Source organism: Empidonax traillii, unplaced genomic scaffold, assembly GCF_003031625.1.
Source record: "Empidonax traillii isolate 1590-97213 ecotype Southwest subspecies unplaced genomic scaffold, ASM303162v1 scaffold49:size1601597, whole genome shotgun sequence".
Classification (NCBI taxonomy): Eukaryota; Metazoa; Chordata; class Aves; order Passeriformes; family Tyrannidae; genus Empidonax; species Empidonax traillii.
In genome coordinates this window covers 936,735-954,254 of record NW_020955242.1, presented here as the reverse complement: position 1 = coordinate 954,254, position 17,520 = coordinate 936,735, and the positions used below count along the sequence as shown (strand labels likewise).

The window sequence follows — 17,520 nt, the reverse complement described above, 5'->3', positions numbered from 1 at the left end:
ACCACTGAACTAAAATGTATCATTTAGAAAAACTCCTGAGCTTGATATAGGAAATAATTTCCAAGGGGGGAGAATTCATCTTGCACAGTGGTATCTCCTCCAATGCTTTCTTTTAAGTTGTGCTTCTTGTTTCTGGTCTGAACTTGCTCAGCATTTCAGACCCTGAATTGTGCAGTTTGTTGGCTGCCAACTTAACATTTAAATGTTAGCTTTCTGTTCCCCATGTGGCTTATTTCGGAGACTGTGAACAAAACAAAGCCTTCAAACTAAACAAAATTAAACAAGTTTGAATTGTTCACTATGAGGTGTTTAAATTATTTTTGTTACAGAAAAAAACCTCTATTTTTTTCAGCAGCCCATAGAGCAATATCCTTCTTGAACTTATATGCCAAAATTGAACAGTATTTCATTAGTAGTTGTATTATGAAATTGAGGCAACAATTGTAGTTTATAGGTTTACAAGTGAGTGTTACCATCATTTTACTGATAGTGTAGAGTATGCAAAAATAGGAAATTAGTATGTTATAAATGCAAACCAGTGTCTATGCATTTATTACACAGGTCACTCTTCATTCTATTCAAATCATAGAATCATAAAATACCAGCTTGGAAGGGGACCTTAAGGATTATCTGTTCCAAAAGTGCAAAATGTTGCAAATTGCACTTTTCCTTACTGAACAGTCTTGTACGAATATTGATGTGTTAAATTTATGTACATACTGTGATCTCTGATGTTTATGTCCTTGAAAATAGTTTGTAAAAAGGGATTCAGCTGTATTAACACTGTATCCCCCTGCTCCTTCAAAAATGAAATCTCAGTGGTTGTGCTGTTTTGGAAGACAGTGACTATTGGCATGACTGTATTCATTGTAACCATGATAACACACTGGTGATGGTTGCCTTTAAATCGTTTTGGGGAGAGGAGGGAGAATCGCACAATGCTCCTGCTCAAAGGCTCCTCTAGTGTGAGAAATGTTTGAAGGAAAATCTGAGTTTATCATGCCCTTGAAAAGGACAAAGCACAAAGACTGGAGAGCAGAGGCAAGAAGTATGGGACTGTTTCTGCAGCTGAACCCCGGGGGACTCACATACCCCTTCTTTCTGTGCATTCTGCTGCAGTGATTTTGTTAATTGTGGCATATACTTTCAAGAATTATGTTGTAAATACCTCCTTTAAAATACATCAGCTGTGTATCTGGTGAAATGTGACTAACAGAAAAGTGTTCCTGGAATACATTTCCTTTTATTTGTAAGGCTTTCAACCATCTTCCTGTCTTTTCATTCTGGAGTGAAGAATACAGTTATGTATTCTGTAAATATGTAATTATGATGTCTTGGAAGGCTCTAAAGGTCTTTAGATTTCACCAAATTTGTAAGTGCTTTTAGACTTTCGTAGTGCTTATTGTGCTAATAAAATCTCTGGAAAATAATTTCGTTCTGATAAAAATACCAAGAGTCAACAATTTTGCAATGGCCTACGAAGATGCTCAAATACTGTGTAATGGGCATGACAGTTACAGTATGTGAAATTTAATGCTCTAGCTCCTTATTGATCTTCCTTGTAGCCCATTGCTTGGCACATGCATTTGCACTTAACACTTGCTCTTTCTGCATTAACACTGTCTTCAGCAGTGTTATCAAGGGGACTTTAGGAGTTCCATTTGATGCTAAATTTAAGTATTTAAGGAAATATCTATATTTCTTTAAGTATCCATTTTCTTTTCACTTCACTTTTGGCTGCTTTTTCTTTTGGGTGATATTTTAACACTTAAGGTTTTTTCCCCTTTTTTAAAGTATTTTTATTACACGTTTGCTTCTACCATTAACTATCAATACATATATAGCTCAGAAATCCCGCAAGACTTGTTATTTTCTGTAAATGAGGAAAAGCTGTAAGAAAATTAATTGTATCTTTGATTTTTGGTGGTTTTGAAAAAGTATTAGTAGGTGTGAAAAGGTATTAGTGTAACCTGCCTATGTTTGTGTTTGAAAATTTTTGTCCCTCCATATCTACAGAAGTTAAAAGCCTGTTGCAAAGGTTCTGAATCTGCATTTCAAGCTGCATGAGCCCTTTGGATTTCATTCTGGAGGTTCTTGGTCCATTCTGTAGTTGTTGGTCAGTGTGTTTGCTCTTACATTAATTAGATATTGGACCCCAGTGAAATTTGTAGAATTCCACATTGCAGATGTGCAATACTTTCCAAAATAATGTGCTGATTCTTAATGTTTCTTTCTATTTCCTTGGGTTATTCAAGGAGAAAAAGCACTATGTCAGTATAATTTTCCATTCCTAAGCACAATGTGCATCTCCTAAGGCTACACAGCTCTACTGCCCTGCATCCTGGTAAGAGACTTCCATAGAAATTAAGTAGCATCAGTATCCTCATGTCATTAGAACACCAGAGGTCTACAGACAACACCACCAAATATATCCTTGCTTCAACATTAACCCTTGTTATAATGTATATTTTTATTTTATCTGCTTTTAATCTTTATTGAGTCTTTTCTTTGTCAAAGATTGGTGCTTAGTATTTCACACCTGGTCAAAACCAGTTGATTTCTTGGGGACTGGGTGTGTATTTTTGCTACATGATGCAGAATCAGTTATTGGTGACAGTCACCAAGGTTTCTGTCTGCTGATTCTTTGAAGGTGAGCTGTTTAAGAACTGCTCAAGTGAGAAATCTAATTTCTCAGAAGCTATTGCCTCTTTTTAAGAAACTTTGCAAAAAAATGGCATGCAGAAATGCCCCAGTGTCTTTATTCACTGTGAACCACAACCATGTTGCACTAAAAGTATCTACTGTTCTAAATGTTTTCTGAAGTATGTGCATGATCTTGTGTCTGTATGTATAAGAAGTAACTAAGAACTGGAGATCTCATTGAAGCTTGATCATTTTCAAATGAAGTCTGAATGTTCTTACTTCTCACCTCATACGTACAGCTGACCCATTTACCAACTGGTACTTGCTGGAAGGGGATGCACAAATGATGAGGAACAAGAAATGAGTGATGGTATCAAGATGCTTGAAGTGATGGTAGAAGGATCAGAAGGTTATTGACAGTTGTACTGAGGCGGCTTAGGAACATTTTGTCAGTCCAAAGCATCTGTGTTTGAACTGTTTATTGCTTCAAATTTTTATTATGATTACTTAGAGCTCTAATCCATGTGTGACAAATACACACTCAGCAAGGTAAGGAAATTGCCAGTTCTGTCCCATTAACAGTCACTGACCAAAGGAACAATGTTCCTGTAGGTTAAAACAACAATTAAGGGGCCTTAACACGTGAGGGTGGGGAGAGAGGGGATTCTGGCAGCAGACATTTTTCACACGTTTCTAAGCTGCTTCAATGCATAAATTAACTCTTAGTTCAGTTACATCGGTTGAGTATGTTGTGCATATGCATGACTGGTCTGTGTGAACCAAAATCTGGACCTGTAGGTTTATGAGAAAGGGTAAGAGATGTTGACATTAGTAAGCAAACCAAACAGTACATTTGCAGTAAAGAATAACAGACAGACTTTCAGACAGCTCCTCAGTTACAGATGATGATGTCAGACCTGAGGTCTTTGCATGACAGTAGATTGTTCATTACGTAATTTTTTTGTGCCCAGATCACTTGAGCTGCATTTTGCTACCTTTGTAACTGGACTTTTTTTCAGTGGGAGAACAGGATTCACTATGATCATGTTAAATAACAAGCATATTAAATAACAAGCATACTTTATTCTAGTATAATTAGCAAGTGGATGTATGGGACATGAAATATTGTTGGAGAGTTATAGATAACTTTAATATGAGTGTATATAGAATAATAATAGTGCACATTTTTGGCCTTAATATGAAAATATTTTTGACATACAGTAGGGTGTGGGGACAGCATCTTATTGTAAGCAAAGTGTGGTACAGTATGGTCATATGTCTGCCAGTATTTTTGGCAGTCTGGATTATAGAAAGATCATAGCACAGACAAGGCTTTTGGTAAGTCTTGAGTGTAATGAAGGGTAAGCTGGAAATATAACTTTTTCATTTAGTAAATGGTACTGTAAAATTGGCCAGTCCCTTAAGATCTTTTTGATGAGTGGAGTTTACAGAAATAATTTGAAGGAAAAAAATTCTGAAATCTAATATATGTGATAATGGAGAAATAAAAGCTGTAATGGTACATTTAGAATGTATGTTTTTATTACTCTAGGTTTATTTCTGACATAACTTGTTTTAGTAAGCCACTTGAATGATCTTGGTGGCTATGAAGTTTTAATAGCTAACACTTGGAAAGCCTTGTAGTTTAAACAAATGTCAACTTCAAAATCACATTCCTTCCTTAAGAAACTATCACAATTTTATTTTATTAAACAAGAAACCAAAAAAACACAACATGTGAGAGACTATTAGGAGGTAAAGTTGTGGAAGTTCCTATAAAGTGGTGACTTTTTTCTAGATGGGGTCTTACTATTGTGTCACAAAATTTTTGCTATATAAAGTATTTAATCTTCCTCCTTTATAAAGCTCTTGAGCTCTCACTTCAGAGCACTAGTCCTTTGCCTTGTGCAGGACTTGAAAGAAACCCATGTTTTATTATAGTTGATTAAAAGAAAAAAGAATGAAAGCGAAACACAGGCCCTAATGTTAGTTCTTATCTGGGGAAACAAGCTAATAGAAAAGAGAGATTTTTGGAAAACCTAGGGTTTGTATCTGTACTTGTGTTTCAGATCTTTCTTTCATGACTATAAGCATTCTCAGAGTGCCTTTCTACAACTGATAACCTTTGGAAAACCGGAGACTATTGGGAAAAACAGTATTGGAGATGGAGATGATAGTTTCTTATGCTTTGAATAGAGGATTTTTGTTTTTTAGGATCTACCCCAGAAGTTTCTGCAAACACATTGAACTGCATTAAAAAAACAAAACAAAACCAAGAAAACAAACAAAAAAACCCTACACCAAAACCCAAACAAACAAACAAACAAAAGTTTTACTAGTTCTGGTCCCAAGTCAGTATTCTCAAAAGTGTAAAAACTGCAGTGGGGAGCTACCAAAACTTTTTAAAATGAAGAAATGGCCAACGTTTTAAGAACTTCTGATGAAAGAGTTGAGGCAGAGGCGTTGTTATAGGCTGGGAGTGGAGATGATGTTCCAAAGCTGCTGTGCCTTCCTTTTGCAGCCTCACCTCCAGCAGGGTGTTGTTCCCTCCTGTAGCCCCAGTGAGATTATTTGTCAGATCTAGACATGAGATAGGTAAAATTCAGCCTGGGTAAGATGTTCAGCTTCCTTTTAGTTCTCTTTGCTGTAAGGTTGCTGGGGGTGGAGGGGAGTGAAAATGAAGAACATTTTCAATCTGTCTTTATGGAAATAATACGATTGATGTGATGAAATGAAGGGAAAATTAGATGTAACTCTAGGTCACTGTAACATGAGTCAGAAAATGCAGTTATTTGGCAGGGAATAGTGTATATGAGTACATAGAATTATTTTTACTGATTTTGCTGTTTTATCTGGATAAATATCTAAGAATAATAAGTTACAACACTGAGATATTTCAGGTTTGTTTGAGTTACCTTCTTTCATATATCCTTTTCATAGCATGATTTATCTTTTGCTTCATTCTACATACTGCTGATTGTAAGGTGTAAATAAGTAATCAGTGGCTGAAAACAAGGTAGCTTGCATCCCCTCTGAGGTTGGGAATATGTCTGTTAGATGTTTCAAAAGATCTTTTCTGAAAAAAAAAGATATCAATTTTAGGGAATAATGAAATGGACTTTTCCAGAATAGTGAGATACAGTCATAGTTTTTGGAAGGCTAGTTTTAATATAGTATTTATTTTAACTGCTTATCAGACTGTGCTCTTGTTTTGTAACTAAGAACTAAGATCCTTAAATGTTTCATAGGCACTGCCGTATCTGTCCATGTCTCAGTCTGATGTGACTGACTTTTTACACCTATATGAGATGCTACTCAAGACCCAGAGAGATTACTTGGTGTAGTGAAGCTGACATTTCCCCAAAATTCAGGAGAAATGCAGGGCAGCAAACCGGGTTGTCTTTTTAGGGGTGAATGCTACTTGCATGGACTTTAGTCTCCCTGGTGTTAACAGGGGCAGTTTCTTCAATGAATTCTTCATTGCGTTTTATGCCAAGCACTGGGGGAGGGAAAACCGCACTTTTGCTTAATGTTTTCAGTGGTTTTATGTGTTAGAAATTGTTGTGACATTGCAGCCCTAAATTTGTTGTCAGAACTAATTTCATTAATCTTTGTGTGATTTCAGTAAATTTAGTTTTTATAATATATTGTTTCAACCGAGACAGTGATCTGTAAACTGGAAAATAGCTATTGTCTTCTGACTTGTTTGATGAGGAAACTAAGTGAGAATTTGATGTTGGAAACACTAAAATCTTCATAAGCCTTTATAGCCTAGGTATTGAACTTCTGTCTTACAATTAAGAGAGAAATGAAACCTTTTGAGAATGGTATTGACACCCTGCAGGGAAAAGTGCCAGCTGCAAAAATTTTTACATTGTCATGCTTCTTAGTTAGAAAATGTCATTAAGTCCCATCTTTTCCTTATACCAGTTGATTTGAAAATAACAAACCATGTGTGTGTAACGTAACTGCATTTTGGCCTGTGACTTTGATGTGTCTTAGCTGTGTTTCTGTTACTTCTGCTCTGTGACATACAATGTGTCACTTGTATTGCCATGAAAAAACTTAGGAAAAAAAATTTATACTGATTGAGACATTCCAATTATTAATATTCCACTGGATGAATTTCACAGTCAATCATCTCATTAATAGACCTCTCTATGACTAACAAATGAGCAGAATCTGTTAAGATCTTCAAGAAGTTCATTGCACACTCTAAAATTGGGCATTAGTGCTTCTGATCTTCATTGCAGTTATCAGTCAGGTGTAATAGCTCCAGTAACACTCATAGCAGCCTACAAAATGAGTATTTGCAGAGGTTTTCTCCTTTTTGAAGGCCAGAAGTTTCTGAAGCAGTGCACAGTGCATGATAACATTATAGGGATGGTGCACGTAAGATGGTTTTTCATGTATTGGCCCCACTAATGTATATATAGCAATCACATTTTTTTTTAAGTGTAAGAAACATAATCTTGATAGCTGAATAAACTGCTACACTGTTAATAATTTTTAAAATGTAAAAATTGGATATAGAAAAATTCTGCCTAAGGTCCCTTATATCTTCAACTAAAGGCAATTTAAAAAATTTTGTTTAGGTGTTTATATGTTTGAAGAGCCAATAAACAATGCTTATGTAACAGTACTTAGATTTACACATCAGCCAGCTGGTGTAGCCAGATCTTCAGTTTTTCTGTTTCCTTTTTTTTTTTTTTTTTTACTTTTTGGAGGTATTTGTGAGTAGCTTGATGTTTTTGACATCTGTGTGACAGCTTCTTGCATAAGAGATGAGCAGCATGTTATACCACCCAGCTGTGTGTATTAGTCTGCACATCAAGCTGAAGAGCGGCACTTAGCCAGATCTGACAATCAAATGTGAACTAGTACTACCTGTACACAGGAGTGCATTTTAATGTTCTGTGCTTTTTGCCAAGAGGCTGGTACTTGACAAAGAAATTGTCAGAATTTCTCTTCTTCCCACCTTTATTTTTTCGCTTCCCAGAGATGTGAGTCCATATTGAGTTACATTTTTTTTTTCCCCTGCAGTTTAATGTGATTGATCTTACAGATAATAAAGCCAATCTAATGTTTTCAGTGATTCCATGTAATAAAATTTTGGCAAACTTTTAGTAATAGACAAGTGTAACTGTTTCAGGATACGCAACAAATCAGCATGTCATTCTCTGCCAACTTAATCTGAAGTCACAATATCCTTGGTTTAACCAATGACTTCATGGCCATAACATGCCAACAAGCTGTCCCCAAAGCAAACTGGGGACATGGAGGAATTACAGTGCCAGTTCAGGAATGTCAGTGCTGTTCTCAGGCTCGTTAAGAGTCGATGCTCAGCACATTGAGAGTGTGGAGAAGAGTAAGAGAGAGGCACCCGCTCTTATTTTAGTTGGAGTGATCTGTAAACCTCCAAAACCTTTACACTTCCTCATGATTTTAAACCTCTGTCATCTTCCTTAATGCTTAAATTTGAATAAATGGAATTAATTGTCACAGAATACACAATTGTACTCTTAATAGTTCAGCTTTCCTTGTTTATGTGTTTGCTGTAAGCCAGGAGTTAGTTACCACATGCAATATTGTTCTCTTCCTTTTTTAAATAAGATTGCCAGAATAGGGAAGATTGTTTTGACCTATTTATGCAACCCAAGATGACGATGAAGAGGGAAATATAGAAGAAAAAGGAATTTTTTTATTTGATAATTAATTCTCTTGTCTATGGAATGCTCCATTTGCATCTAGGTGATGAAATATGTAATTTCCATATAACTTGGTTTCATGAAAGTGCTAGTGATACCTTTTTTTAACTTATTCTGTGTTTCCCTTTGTATTACACCCTTACCATTCTTGTAAAAGCTGTATTCCATTTCCATCTGGTCTTGCTCTTACAACATATGCGTAAGAAATTCATGTCTAGTTATAAAGTAGGCACAGTTTTGAAGAGCATGAGACTGACATGGATTTTGGTCAGTGTAATAAGGACTGATTACCTGAAAAAGAATTTAAGAGTAAAAGTTCTCATGTGCTCAGAGACTACCTAACTTCAATTACTGCTTTGTAAGCAGAGAAGTTCCATCATTTTTTTAATCCGTTTTTTCTTATTTAATGTTCCAGAATTGAAGGTAACGAGAAATAGTTGCACCAGTTTTTGTCATTTTAATAGAACTGATTTTATACTTCTCTGTTTATATCTTGGTTTTTGTCTAATTTTCTGTTTCAATTTTATCCCTCCAAAACAGAAAAAAAAACTTCTTGAAGAAATTGGAGAGAATAGACTTCCATATATGACTCCAGCCGATGACGATTTCCATCAGTTGGTAATGTATTTCTTCTAACTTGTTTTAAACTAAAATGACTGTTTGGACTGAACAACCAATAAATCTTTCTTCAAAGACACACTGTGAAGTCTGATATGGAAAAAAGTGTCCTGATGGCTGATAATGGACTTCCAGGTGGTGTGAAATAAGATCTCTAGAACTGAGATATTCGCAAATGAGAACTTAGTGAACTCAATTTATTTTTAGGGGTGTGCCCTGAGTACCAGGTAACATGTGTAACAATCAGAGTATCTCGTGCTTTGTTGAAATAAAATGCATCTCATAATTCTTTCATTTTTTTTTAATCTGGGCTGTGAAGAGACCTATTCTTTATAGCTTATGTTTGGCAAAACAGGGAGAATATTAACATAGAAATTAAAATTTTTTGGGACTTAATTTTACTTTCAAACAATAAGTAACCATTGAAACTTTGCTTACAAAACAAACTATGGAAACTGGAATGCCTCAAATGAAACCAAACAAAAGTAAGATCAGGCCCAGTAGACACATGAATAGTAAACCAAATGAGTGTATGGAAAAATATGATGAATTAATAGAATTTTCTGCATCTGTCTTGGATCTTTATCAGCTGTAAAACACAGGATAGGTTCAATCAGATAAAATTGGAACACTGTAAGATGAAAAGCATAAGAAATAATCTCATAGTTTGAACAGCTACAGCAAGTGTGCTTACATTACAGGTGTGTTGTCTGTCTTCTAGTGATATATGGCTCAAAGATGTAGAAGTGTGGAAGAGCTGGAAAAATTTATAAGAGCTAAACAGATGGATTTTATTAATTTTTTTTTATTTACAAAAACCTCAAACACGTTCTTTTTAGTCTTAAACTAAAGTTCATGAAGAAATTCTTCCCCTTTTAAGACTCAGGGAGCTGATTTTTCTCTTTCCTTGTCCAGTTACATCCCCTTTTCTTTGTTCTCTTCTTCTGTCTCTGTTGCTGCCAAGAGCTGCTTTGCCCAGCATCTTTTTCTTTTCCTATCTTTGTAAATCCACATTCTCTTGGAGCTGATGTGAAAAGAGAAGGTGGAGCCAAGGTTTGCTCAGTAAGAGTAACCCACAAATATAGAAGACAATAGGAACAAGATAAGCAGTGAGATCAGACCTGTTCAAGCCTTAATAAAGTTTAGATACACTGTTTTTGCAAATATAGAATTATACTTTTTATGTAGTATATGTGTGCATGCTAGGTTTTTTAAGTATACATGATAAGCATCACAAGCACCTTTTAAATTCTGTGGTGATTATGAAATGTTACTTGAATCACAGCTGTAGAAATTACAAGTTCCATGATGCTTAAATGCAGTACAGATGGGAGGAAAAGAAGGGTGAGAGCTTGAAGACAACAAATTGCACAGTGAAATATCACATGCACTTTAGTTTTACAGACTGTCTTTCCTGGACAGACCTGCTGTACTCCTTTAAGGATCCACCTCAGATAAAGCAGCATTCTTTGAACATGTTGGAAAGGTTAGGTAGGATGCAAGTAGAAAAACTGCCAGATCCTGTCAGATATGGAAGTGCACAACCTGAACAGAAGTAAGAAATTCCATCATAAGCAAAACTTCACTGACATCCTCTTTCAGTGTATCTTGCTCAATGAAGGATTTTAGAAATGGGCCCCAAGCCATAGGCTGAAAAAATGGAATGTTTAAAGTGAGTTCAGAGCAAGAAAAAGGCTTTTAATGAGGTAATTCACAAGTATTTGTTCATGATAGTACAAACGATCATTTCACGATGTATGTGGCAGTTTTCTTATCAAGGGTCCGTATTGCTAATTTCTAACTTTATTCTGTCACTTGGGTCCATAGGGTGGATTTGTGTGTTGAGTATCACCATCATAAGGGAAAGCATCTATATATTTAAAATCTTGTGTGTAACATTAAATGCAGATTTGACCATCAAATGTGCTTTTTTATTTTTTTGATCCTGTAGTTGCCAGCAATCTGCCTACTTCTTTCAGAGTGAACAGTGAATTGACCTTTAATACTTGCTGTCAGAGTTACAACACAGAGGACATGATTACTCCCCCTTCCCCATCCCCCCGAAACAACAAGGTGTCCGGTGTGAACCCAGCATTCACCCTGGATCTGATCCCTTAATGTTTTCCTTATGTAGGGCATAGCACAGTCACTGGCTGGAGATTTAAAGAAGACCAATCTGTTTCCATGTGATGTGTCGGAAATGTGTTTCCACTTCCTGCTCTCTTTGGAGATGTCAGTGTGTTTTTTTTTTTTCTTTTTAAGGTAGCACTCTAAGTGTACAGTGTGAAACTTCATGATAAATAGTTCTTAAGGGTGTGATCTTAAAACACAATCCAAAGGTAACATCCCTCTGACTTGGCTGGCAACAAAATGTGCAAGGCATTACCTCTGCATCTGGGGGGGGAATACAATGTTGTTACCTTTGTAAAATCTGTGTGTTTCCTTTCTAGTGCATGTTTTCAGGCACTTAATTGCTTTACATCATATTCTTATTTCCCTTCTTCTGTTTCTAATAGTTGTTTGTAATTTCATGGGTGAGACTCATGTCAGAAATTCAGTCTCTTTGTATTTTCATATAAATGATTTAAAAATATGTAGTATTAATGACTGTTTAAATATACCACAGTAGCATTTGTTATTTGGTAATTGGTTAATGTGACCTGAGCATGTCCAGTGTACAGAATTCTTTAAAGAAATACTGGGATACTGCTATAGAACTGTTAGTGCTCTTTCTTTTATATGTGGCATTTGCATAGTGAAAGAAATAATGCAGGAATAACTTTTGTATGTCACAACATATAATGTTCTGTCATTATTAAGTATGATTGTGAAAAGGTATTTATGATTCCCATCAACCTGTACCCACACACCTGACTGCAGACTGTAGCTGTAAGTCTGAAATGTGCAGTTACTGATTTCAGAAGTTGTTGTTCATAAGGATTTTTTCGTTGTACCATTCAAAGGCTGCAGATACACAGCTCTGACTGAAATAATGGGACAGTTCAGGACCTCTAAAGGAATCATTTCGAGCTTTTGACAAGCTCAGCTGAATTGCTTTTGTGAAGTTTAGAGTCAATTCATTGAATGAAAGCTGGGATCCAGTGTTCTGTGTGGGGATTGTAGAGGGACCTTCATAAAGGTATCTGGAACTGTTTTCAAGTTTGGTGTTTGAAGTTAAGGATGTAAATACAATTGTCAGATCTTATTATTATCTGTAGATACAGTTTCAGGTTTTTTCCCCTCTCTCAAGGAAGCTAGTTTTTGGAAACTGTCAATGTGCAGAGAGGGGAGTTACCTTCGCTGTAAAGATTTCACAAGAAATGGTGGCAAGGGTTACAGACAAACTAAGATTTATTATGTGTACTTATTATTTTTTAAATAGGCTTCCTTTTATGTTCCATTTTTTAGTAGAAACAAATGATCCTATAAAGCCAGCTCCTCAGTGTTGTAGGATAACAGTGTGTTATGATGCAAAACTGTAACTGTTTTCATGCAGCACAAAATGTGCATACTGACTTATTGCCTGGTTTGTGTTTTTTAAAGGCACGTTCTTTGGATTTTAAAATTAATTTCCTGAAAGGAAATTCTCAAATGAGACTTGGAAGTAGATAGTACTAATAAAGTACTTTTGAGTTATACCAGAAGGAACCCACAGATGGACTGTATGCCATTGTGATGCTTTGTGACGGTGACTTCTATTTGTATTTTTAAAAGCAGTTTGAACGGAAGATATTAGGTCAGTAAAAGTTTTGATGGATCAGTTTTGTGCATCCATGTGCTCTTGCCTCATTGTGTAATGCCTTCAGATTTCAATTTACCTTAACATTTTTCCCCACACCACCACTGGTCTCTGCCTTTTCCCCAGTCTAGTGACTAATTTCTGGACAGAAGGAGATAGGTGTGGTGGAGTCCTTTGGAGCTTCATACTTGCTAATTGATACTTGATATGCTCACATTGCAGCCTTTCCCTTACTGAAGGCACTAGTTTGCATCTATTTCTTTTATTTATCTATTAATTTTAATGAAATACATAAGAACTCACTCCTTTTAAGAACTTGTTCTCTAACATTTGTCCATTTACCAAACAGTCTCAGCAGTAGTTAAAGCAGATTTACAGGCAGCCAATAAAAGGTGTGATTGTGTGATACTCGCTTCCTTAGAAATCCAGATTAACAAAATAAAATTATCCAAGCCTTCCTGGCGTGGGAAGCAGTATTGTGCATGCAAAGCAAGACACTGCTGATTAGCAGCGTTATACCTTGCTGGGAATTGTTGCCTCCAAACACTGCTGGACTCTGAACTCCAGCTGGTACAGAGCTGCTATGGTCAGAAGAGGATATGAGGAAAAAGGATATTACAGGTAGGGAGCTGGGGAGGAAAATAAGTTTGGAAATTTTCTGTTATCTAAAAGGGTAACTTCTGTATAAAATAGGAAGGCTAATTGGCAGGCACTGAGGAATGTGAAAACAAAAAGGACCAGTGTGTTGAGGACTGTTTTGAAGATAGACATGCAGTGCATTTTTTAAAAATTTCCATTTGCATTTTGTTACGTTTTTCTTAAGAAGTATTGTTATATAAAATGATTTGATTTTATCATGTAGCCCTCTAGAATTCTGTACATCAGAATGAAACAATATGGTCTTTGCAACCATTGCAAAAAGAAGAGTTGTTTTCTTACTGCTTGATATTCTATTGTTTGTATATGTAAAGGTAACATTAACTATAAGTTCATCAGGTGAGCTTATATGTTCTACTGATTGCTACCAGAATCCTCTGATTGATTGATTGATTGATTGATTGATAGATTTGTCCTAGTAATACTCTCTGGTTACAGGCCACTGGTACATATCCACAGTTTGTGCAATATATTGATATATAAAAATAAAGTAACAAATACTGGCATCTGTTTCTTCACTATATTCTAGACTCATGCATGATAACTTGGCAAGTTAGCCTTGTCTCTTCTTCAGTATATGAAATATTTTGATTCCTGTAAAAAGAGTAATTATTTTCTATTGTTTAGTGGTTTTGTCTTTTTCTTCTTTAGTGGAAAACCAAATATTCCAAGCTGATTTTCCGAAAATCTGAGACAGTACCTGAAGAGCTCCATCAAATGGTGCAAAAAGGCTTTCTGACCTTGCGAGAACACGATTGTTTCTTTCAAGATCTTGTAAGGATCAAAGGAAAAGATTTCCTTACTCCAGTGTCTCGTATATTAATTGGAAACCCAGGATGCACTTACAAGTACTTGAATACAAGATTGTTTACAGTTCCTTGGCCTACTGAAGGTTATGATATAAAATATTGCAGTCCTCAGATACATGATGCTTGTAAAGCATTAATCAGACTTAATGACTACTTGCATATTGAAGCAGTCAAGACATTACAAGGACAAAATTTATGTGAGACCAAAGAAGTTAAAGATACCACTGTAATAGATAGGGAGCAAAGTTTTGCTACTTCTCTTACGGAGCAAGGGCCTGTTTCAAAAGATCAAAGCGGTGTTTGTGGACCAGGGGATGACTCCATAAGTCTAAAGAACAGAACATCTTATAACCTGACTTTATTAAATTATATGGATCCACTACAAATGCTGTACTTGAAACAAGAACCTTATTTTGGAATGGGGAACATGGCAGTGAGCTGGCACCACGACGAGAATCTGGTTGAAAGGTCAACGGTTGCTGTGTACAGTTACAGCTGCGAAGGTGAGTGATGGGAGCTGACCAGTCATATAAATATCTTAAATCCCTCAACCCCTTTTCTCTTTCCTTGTGTGTATGTGCATAAACACACCTGCATACCAGTCCAGGCTTGTTACGTGCTTCAGAAATGCGTTGTGGTACCTTTTGTATTTAACCTTTATCTTTACTTTTACTAAAACTTGTACAAAATATACCTGTGTTTACTGGCTTAGCAGTTGTTCTCCAAGTAGCTTTAAAGATTGGTGTAATTCCTGACTAAGAGCCAGGAAATCAAAATCTGTCAAATTCCTTTTTCAGGTTAATGCATGAGCATGTTTTCTATCCTATAAAATGTTTCACTGTAGTTGAGATCACCATTTTAATGGTGTTATTTATCATATACAGACTTGCTTCTACTTTATGCTGTTTTTACTACTCTTCCCTCTTTGGAAAGATCATTTTTAGTTGGTTTTGGATAAAAGTATTACTATATTTATTTTGAAATATATGCATTTTGTCTAGGCATGCTGTAGTGTTAGTGCATGTTTTATGAAGGACTTGCCAACATTTCTGTAGTTGGGGAGGGTGGACATTTTCTGTTAAAAGAACTGTTATCTGACAAGCTTTGGATCTTTTTTAATGACTCCCAGTTTTGCAGAGCATAAGATTAGAATTTAGACCCTTGATTTGAAACCTGTTATGTTTCATAACTCACAATGGATGTTTTGTTCTTCCAAAAATCCTTTGATGTTTGCTTTAGAACATGGGAAGAGTTCACGTTGACTTTGGTAGGTTTTGGCTAAAGATTGTGATGTAAAAATGATAGTTTATACTTTCATGTGCATTCTCTTATTGGGTTTGTTACCAGTTATGACACTATGGATCACTTTGTTAATGTACAGCAGAAGTCATATTGTTTACATTTTCCTGGACATAAAATATCAACTAGGGTAGGAAACTGAATAAAAGGGATTTCCTGACAAGGAGAAGTGTAATTTTCTTCATAAACTTTTTTCTGTGCTATTTGTCAAAGGCTTTGGTATTTTATGTCCAGTAAATACATTGGGGTTTTTTCCAGTAATACTGTAGATAAATATTTTTAAGTTAAAGAAACTTAAACATGAACTTAAAATAATAAGACTGTGTATGAGGATTTATTGTAATATGCTTAAAAACTTTTTACTTTAACATAAAATTTGCTTGTGGAGGGGAAAAAAGTGAGTCCTGTTAAGTTCAGAGAGCTATAAATTAACAAATATGAAAGCTGCTGTGTTTATTCATAACTCATCAGTTGATTTTGTTTCTTCTATTCAGCAAGTTAAATAGGTAAAAATTATGGTGTTTTAAAACCACTGCAAATTCCATTGAAGATTTGATTGATGGGGGTATAAAGAAATATTTTATACATTTAGACCAAAAATTATTTTGGTATCTATGCACAGTTAATGTTTTTGCCACGTTCAAGACTTTTTCCTAAATACACTTACACTTAGAAGTTAGTAATTTTTTCTGGAGGGTTTGAGAATAGACATGAAAGCAAAGAAACTAAGAGTGTTCCAGTGAATAAATTGATTTAGATTTACCAAAAAAATATTAAAATTACAACTTAATTTTTTCTTGTTTTGCTCCAATTGAAATTTGATTATGTATGGGGGACGGGGTTTGGAGGAGTCCCTTGGCAGGAGGTGACAATATTAAAACCTCAGTGTAACTGGAGATAGTGTAAAAGATGTTTATTTGGGAAGAAAATTGTTTATCAAGTCAGATCTGAACAAGATTAAATTCCACTTCTGGCCCTTGAGCATGGCTCAGGTTGGGTTCTTGAACTTGAGAGGGAGTTTGAGGTGCCTGGCGTGGCTGCTGAGCCTCACGAAGGAATGTCCTGCAGTGTCACTTTGTGTGTAAACAGTTCACTCATCTGTCTGTGTTCAGGCAGTGCTTGTCACTGAATATCCCTGAAGCAGTGACCTGCTTATTTGTAAATTGGAGGAAATGGATCCTGTTTATAGCTTATGAGAATGGCTTTGTAATTGAAATGACTGTAAATACTCGTGTGTGCTGAAATTTTATACCCAGCACATCCAAGAGGAGTGGCCAGTCTACTTGATTTTAGAGAAATAAATGGATTGTCTTTTTTTTTTTTCCTCTTCTGATTTCCTGTTTACAGATTTCCAATGCTGGTGATTATAAGCTTATCAGTATTTATAATATTATTCTTTCCAGTCCCATATCACTTCAGTGTGGAGATGGTTTCTGCAGTTCACAGACTTTCAGTATTTCCCATATGTCTTACGTAGCTCTCCATAACTGTAAAGCAAGAGCAATCTCAACATCTTTTTGAAAATTGTTGTGATATCTGAGTAGAATCATGTCTTGACTTCTCTTATTATTTTCCATAAATATATTTAATTTTTGTGCCAATATCTTTGATTAGTACATACTCCATGAATTCCTTCAGTATCTAGTTAGCATTGAATTTTCACTGTAGTGTATAATGACTATGACAGAATCATTACAGAATATATAATAAAAAGAGAAAATGCGGTCAGAGTTTTTCTGATGGAACGATTTTTCCTTAGAAGATGTAGCCTAGATGGATTAGTAATTTTCTAGGAGAAAACACTGATTCTGTGGGAAATTAAGCACGTTTATTTTTGTTGAAACCAGCTGAATTCTCTTTTCTTCTAGGTCTTGCCCAGTTTTTTTGTCAGCTCTCAATTCCTCAAATTCTCAGTGGTCTCTGAGGTACTCCCTGCACTGGGGATCTGTGGCAGCCTTTAGCACGTGGAAGCTCAGGCTTCCAGAGCTTCATGGCCAGTGCTGACCTACCCTGCTGCCAGTGCAGAATCCCCAGGTTGTCAGATTTT

At 35.7% G+C, this 17,520-nt stretch overlaps 1 protein-coding gene across 3 annotated transcripts in view; it reads left to right on the top strand.

Moving 5' to 3' along the window:
• Positions 1-17,520, top strand: part of FTO (FTO, alpha-ketoglutarate dependent dioxygenase) — a 223,101-nt gene that overhangs the window by 30,258 nt on the left and 175,323 nt on the right. For 2 of the 3 annotated variants that reach the window (XM_027878998.1, XM_027879000.1), the window contains exons 2-3: positions 8,892-8,969; positions 14,017-14,677. In XM_027878998.1, coding sequence (XP_027734799.1) covers positions 8,892-8,969; positions 14,017-14,677 — 739 coding nt within the window. Of the gene's footprint in view, positions 1-3,373; positions 3,456-8,891; positions 8,970-14,016; positions 14,678-17,520 lie in introns of those variants that run through there. The other variant, XM_027878999.1, reaches the window with a different exon arrangement.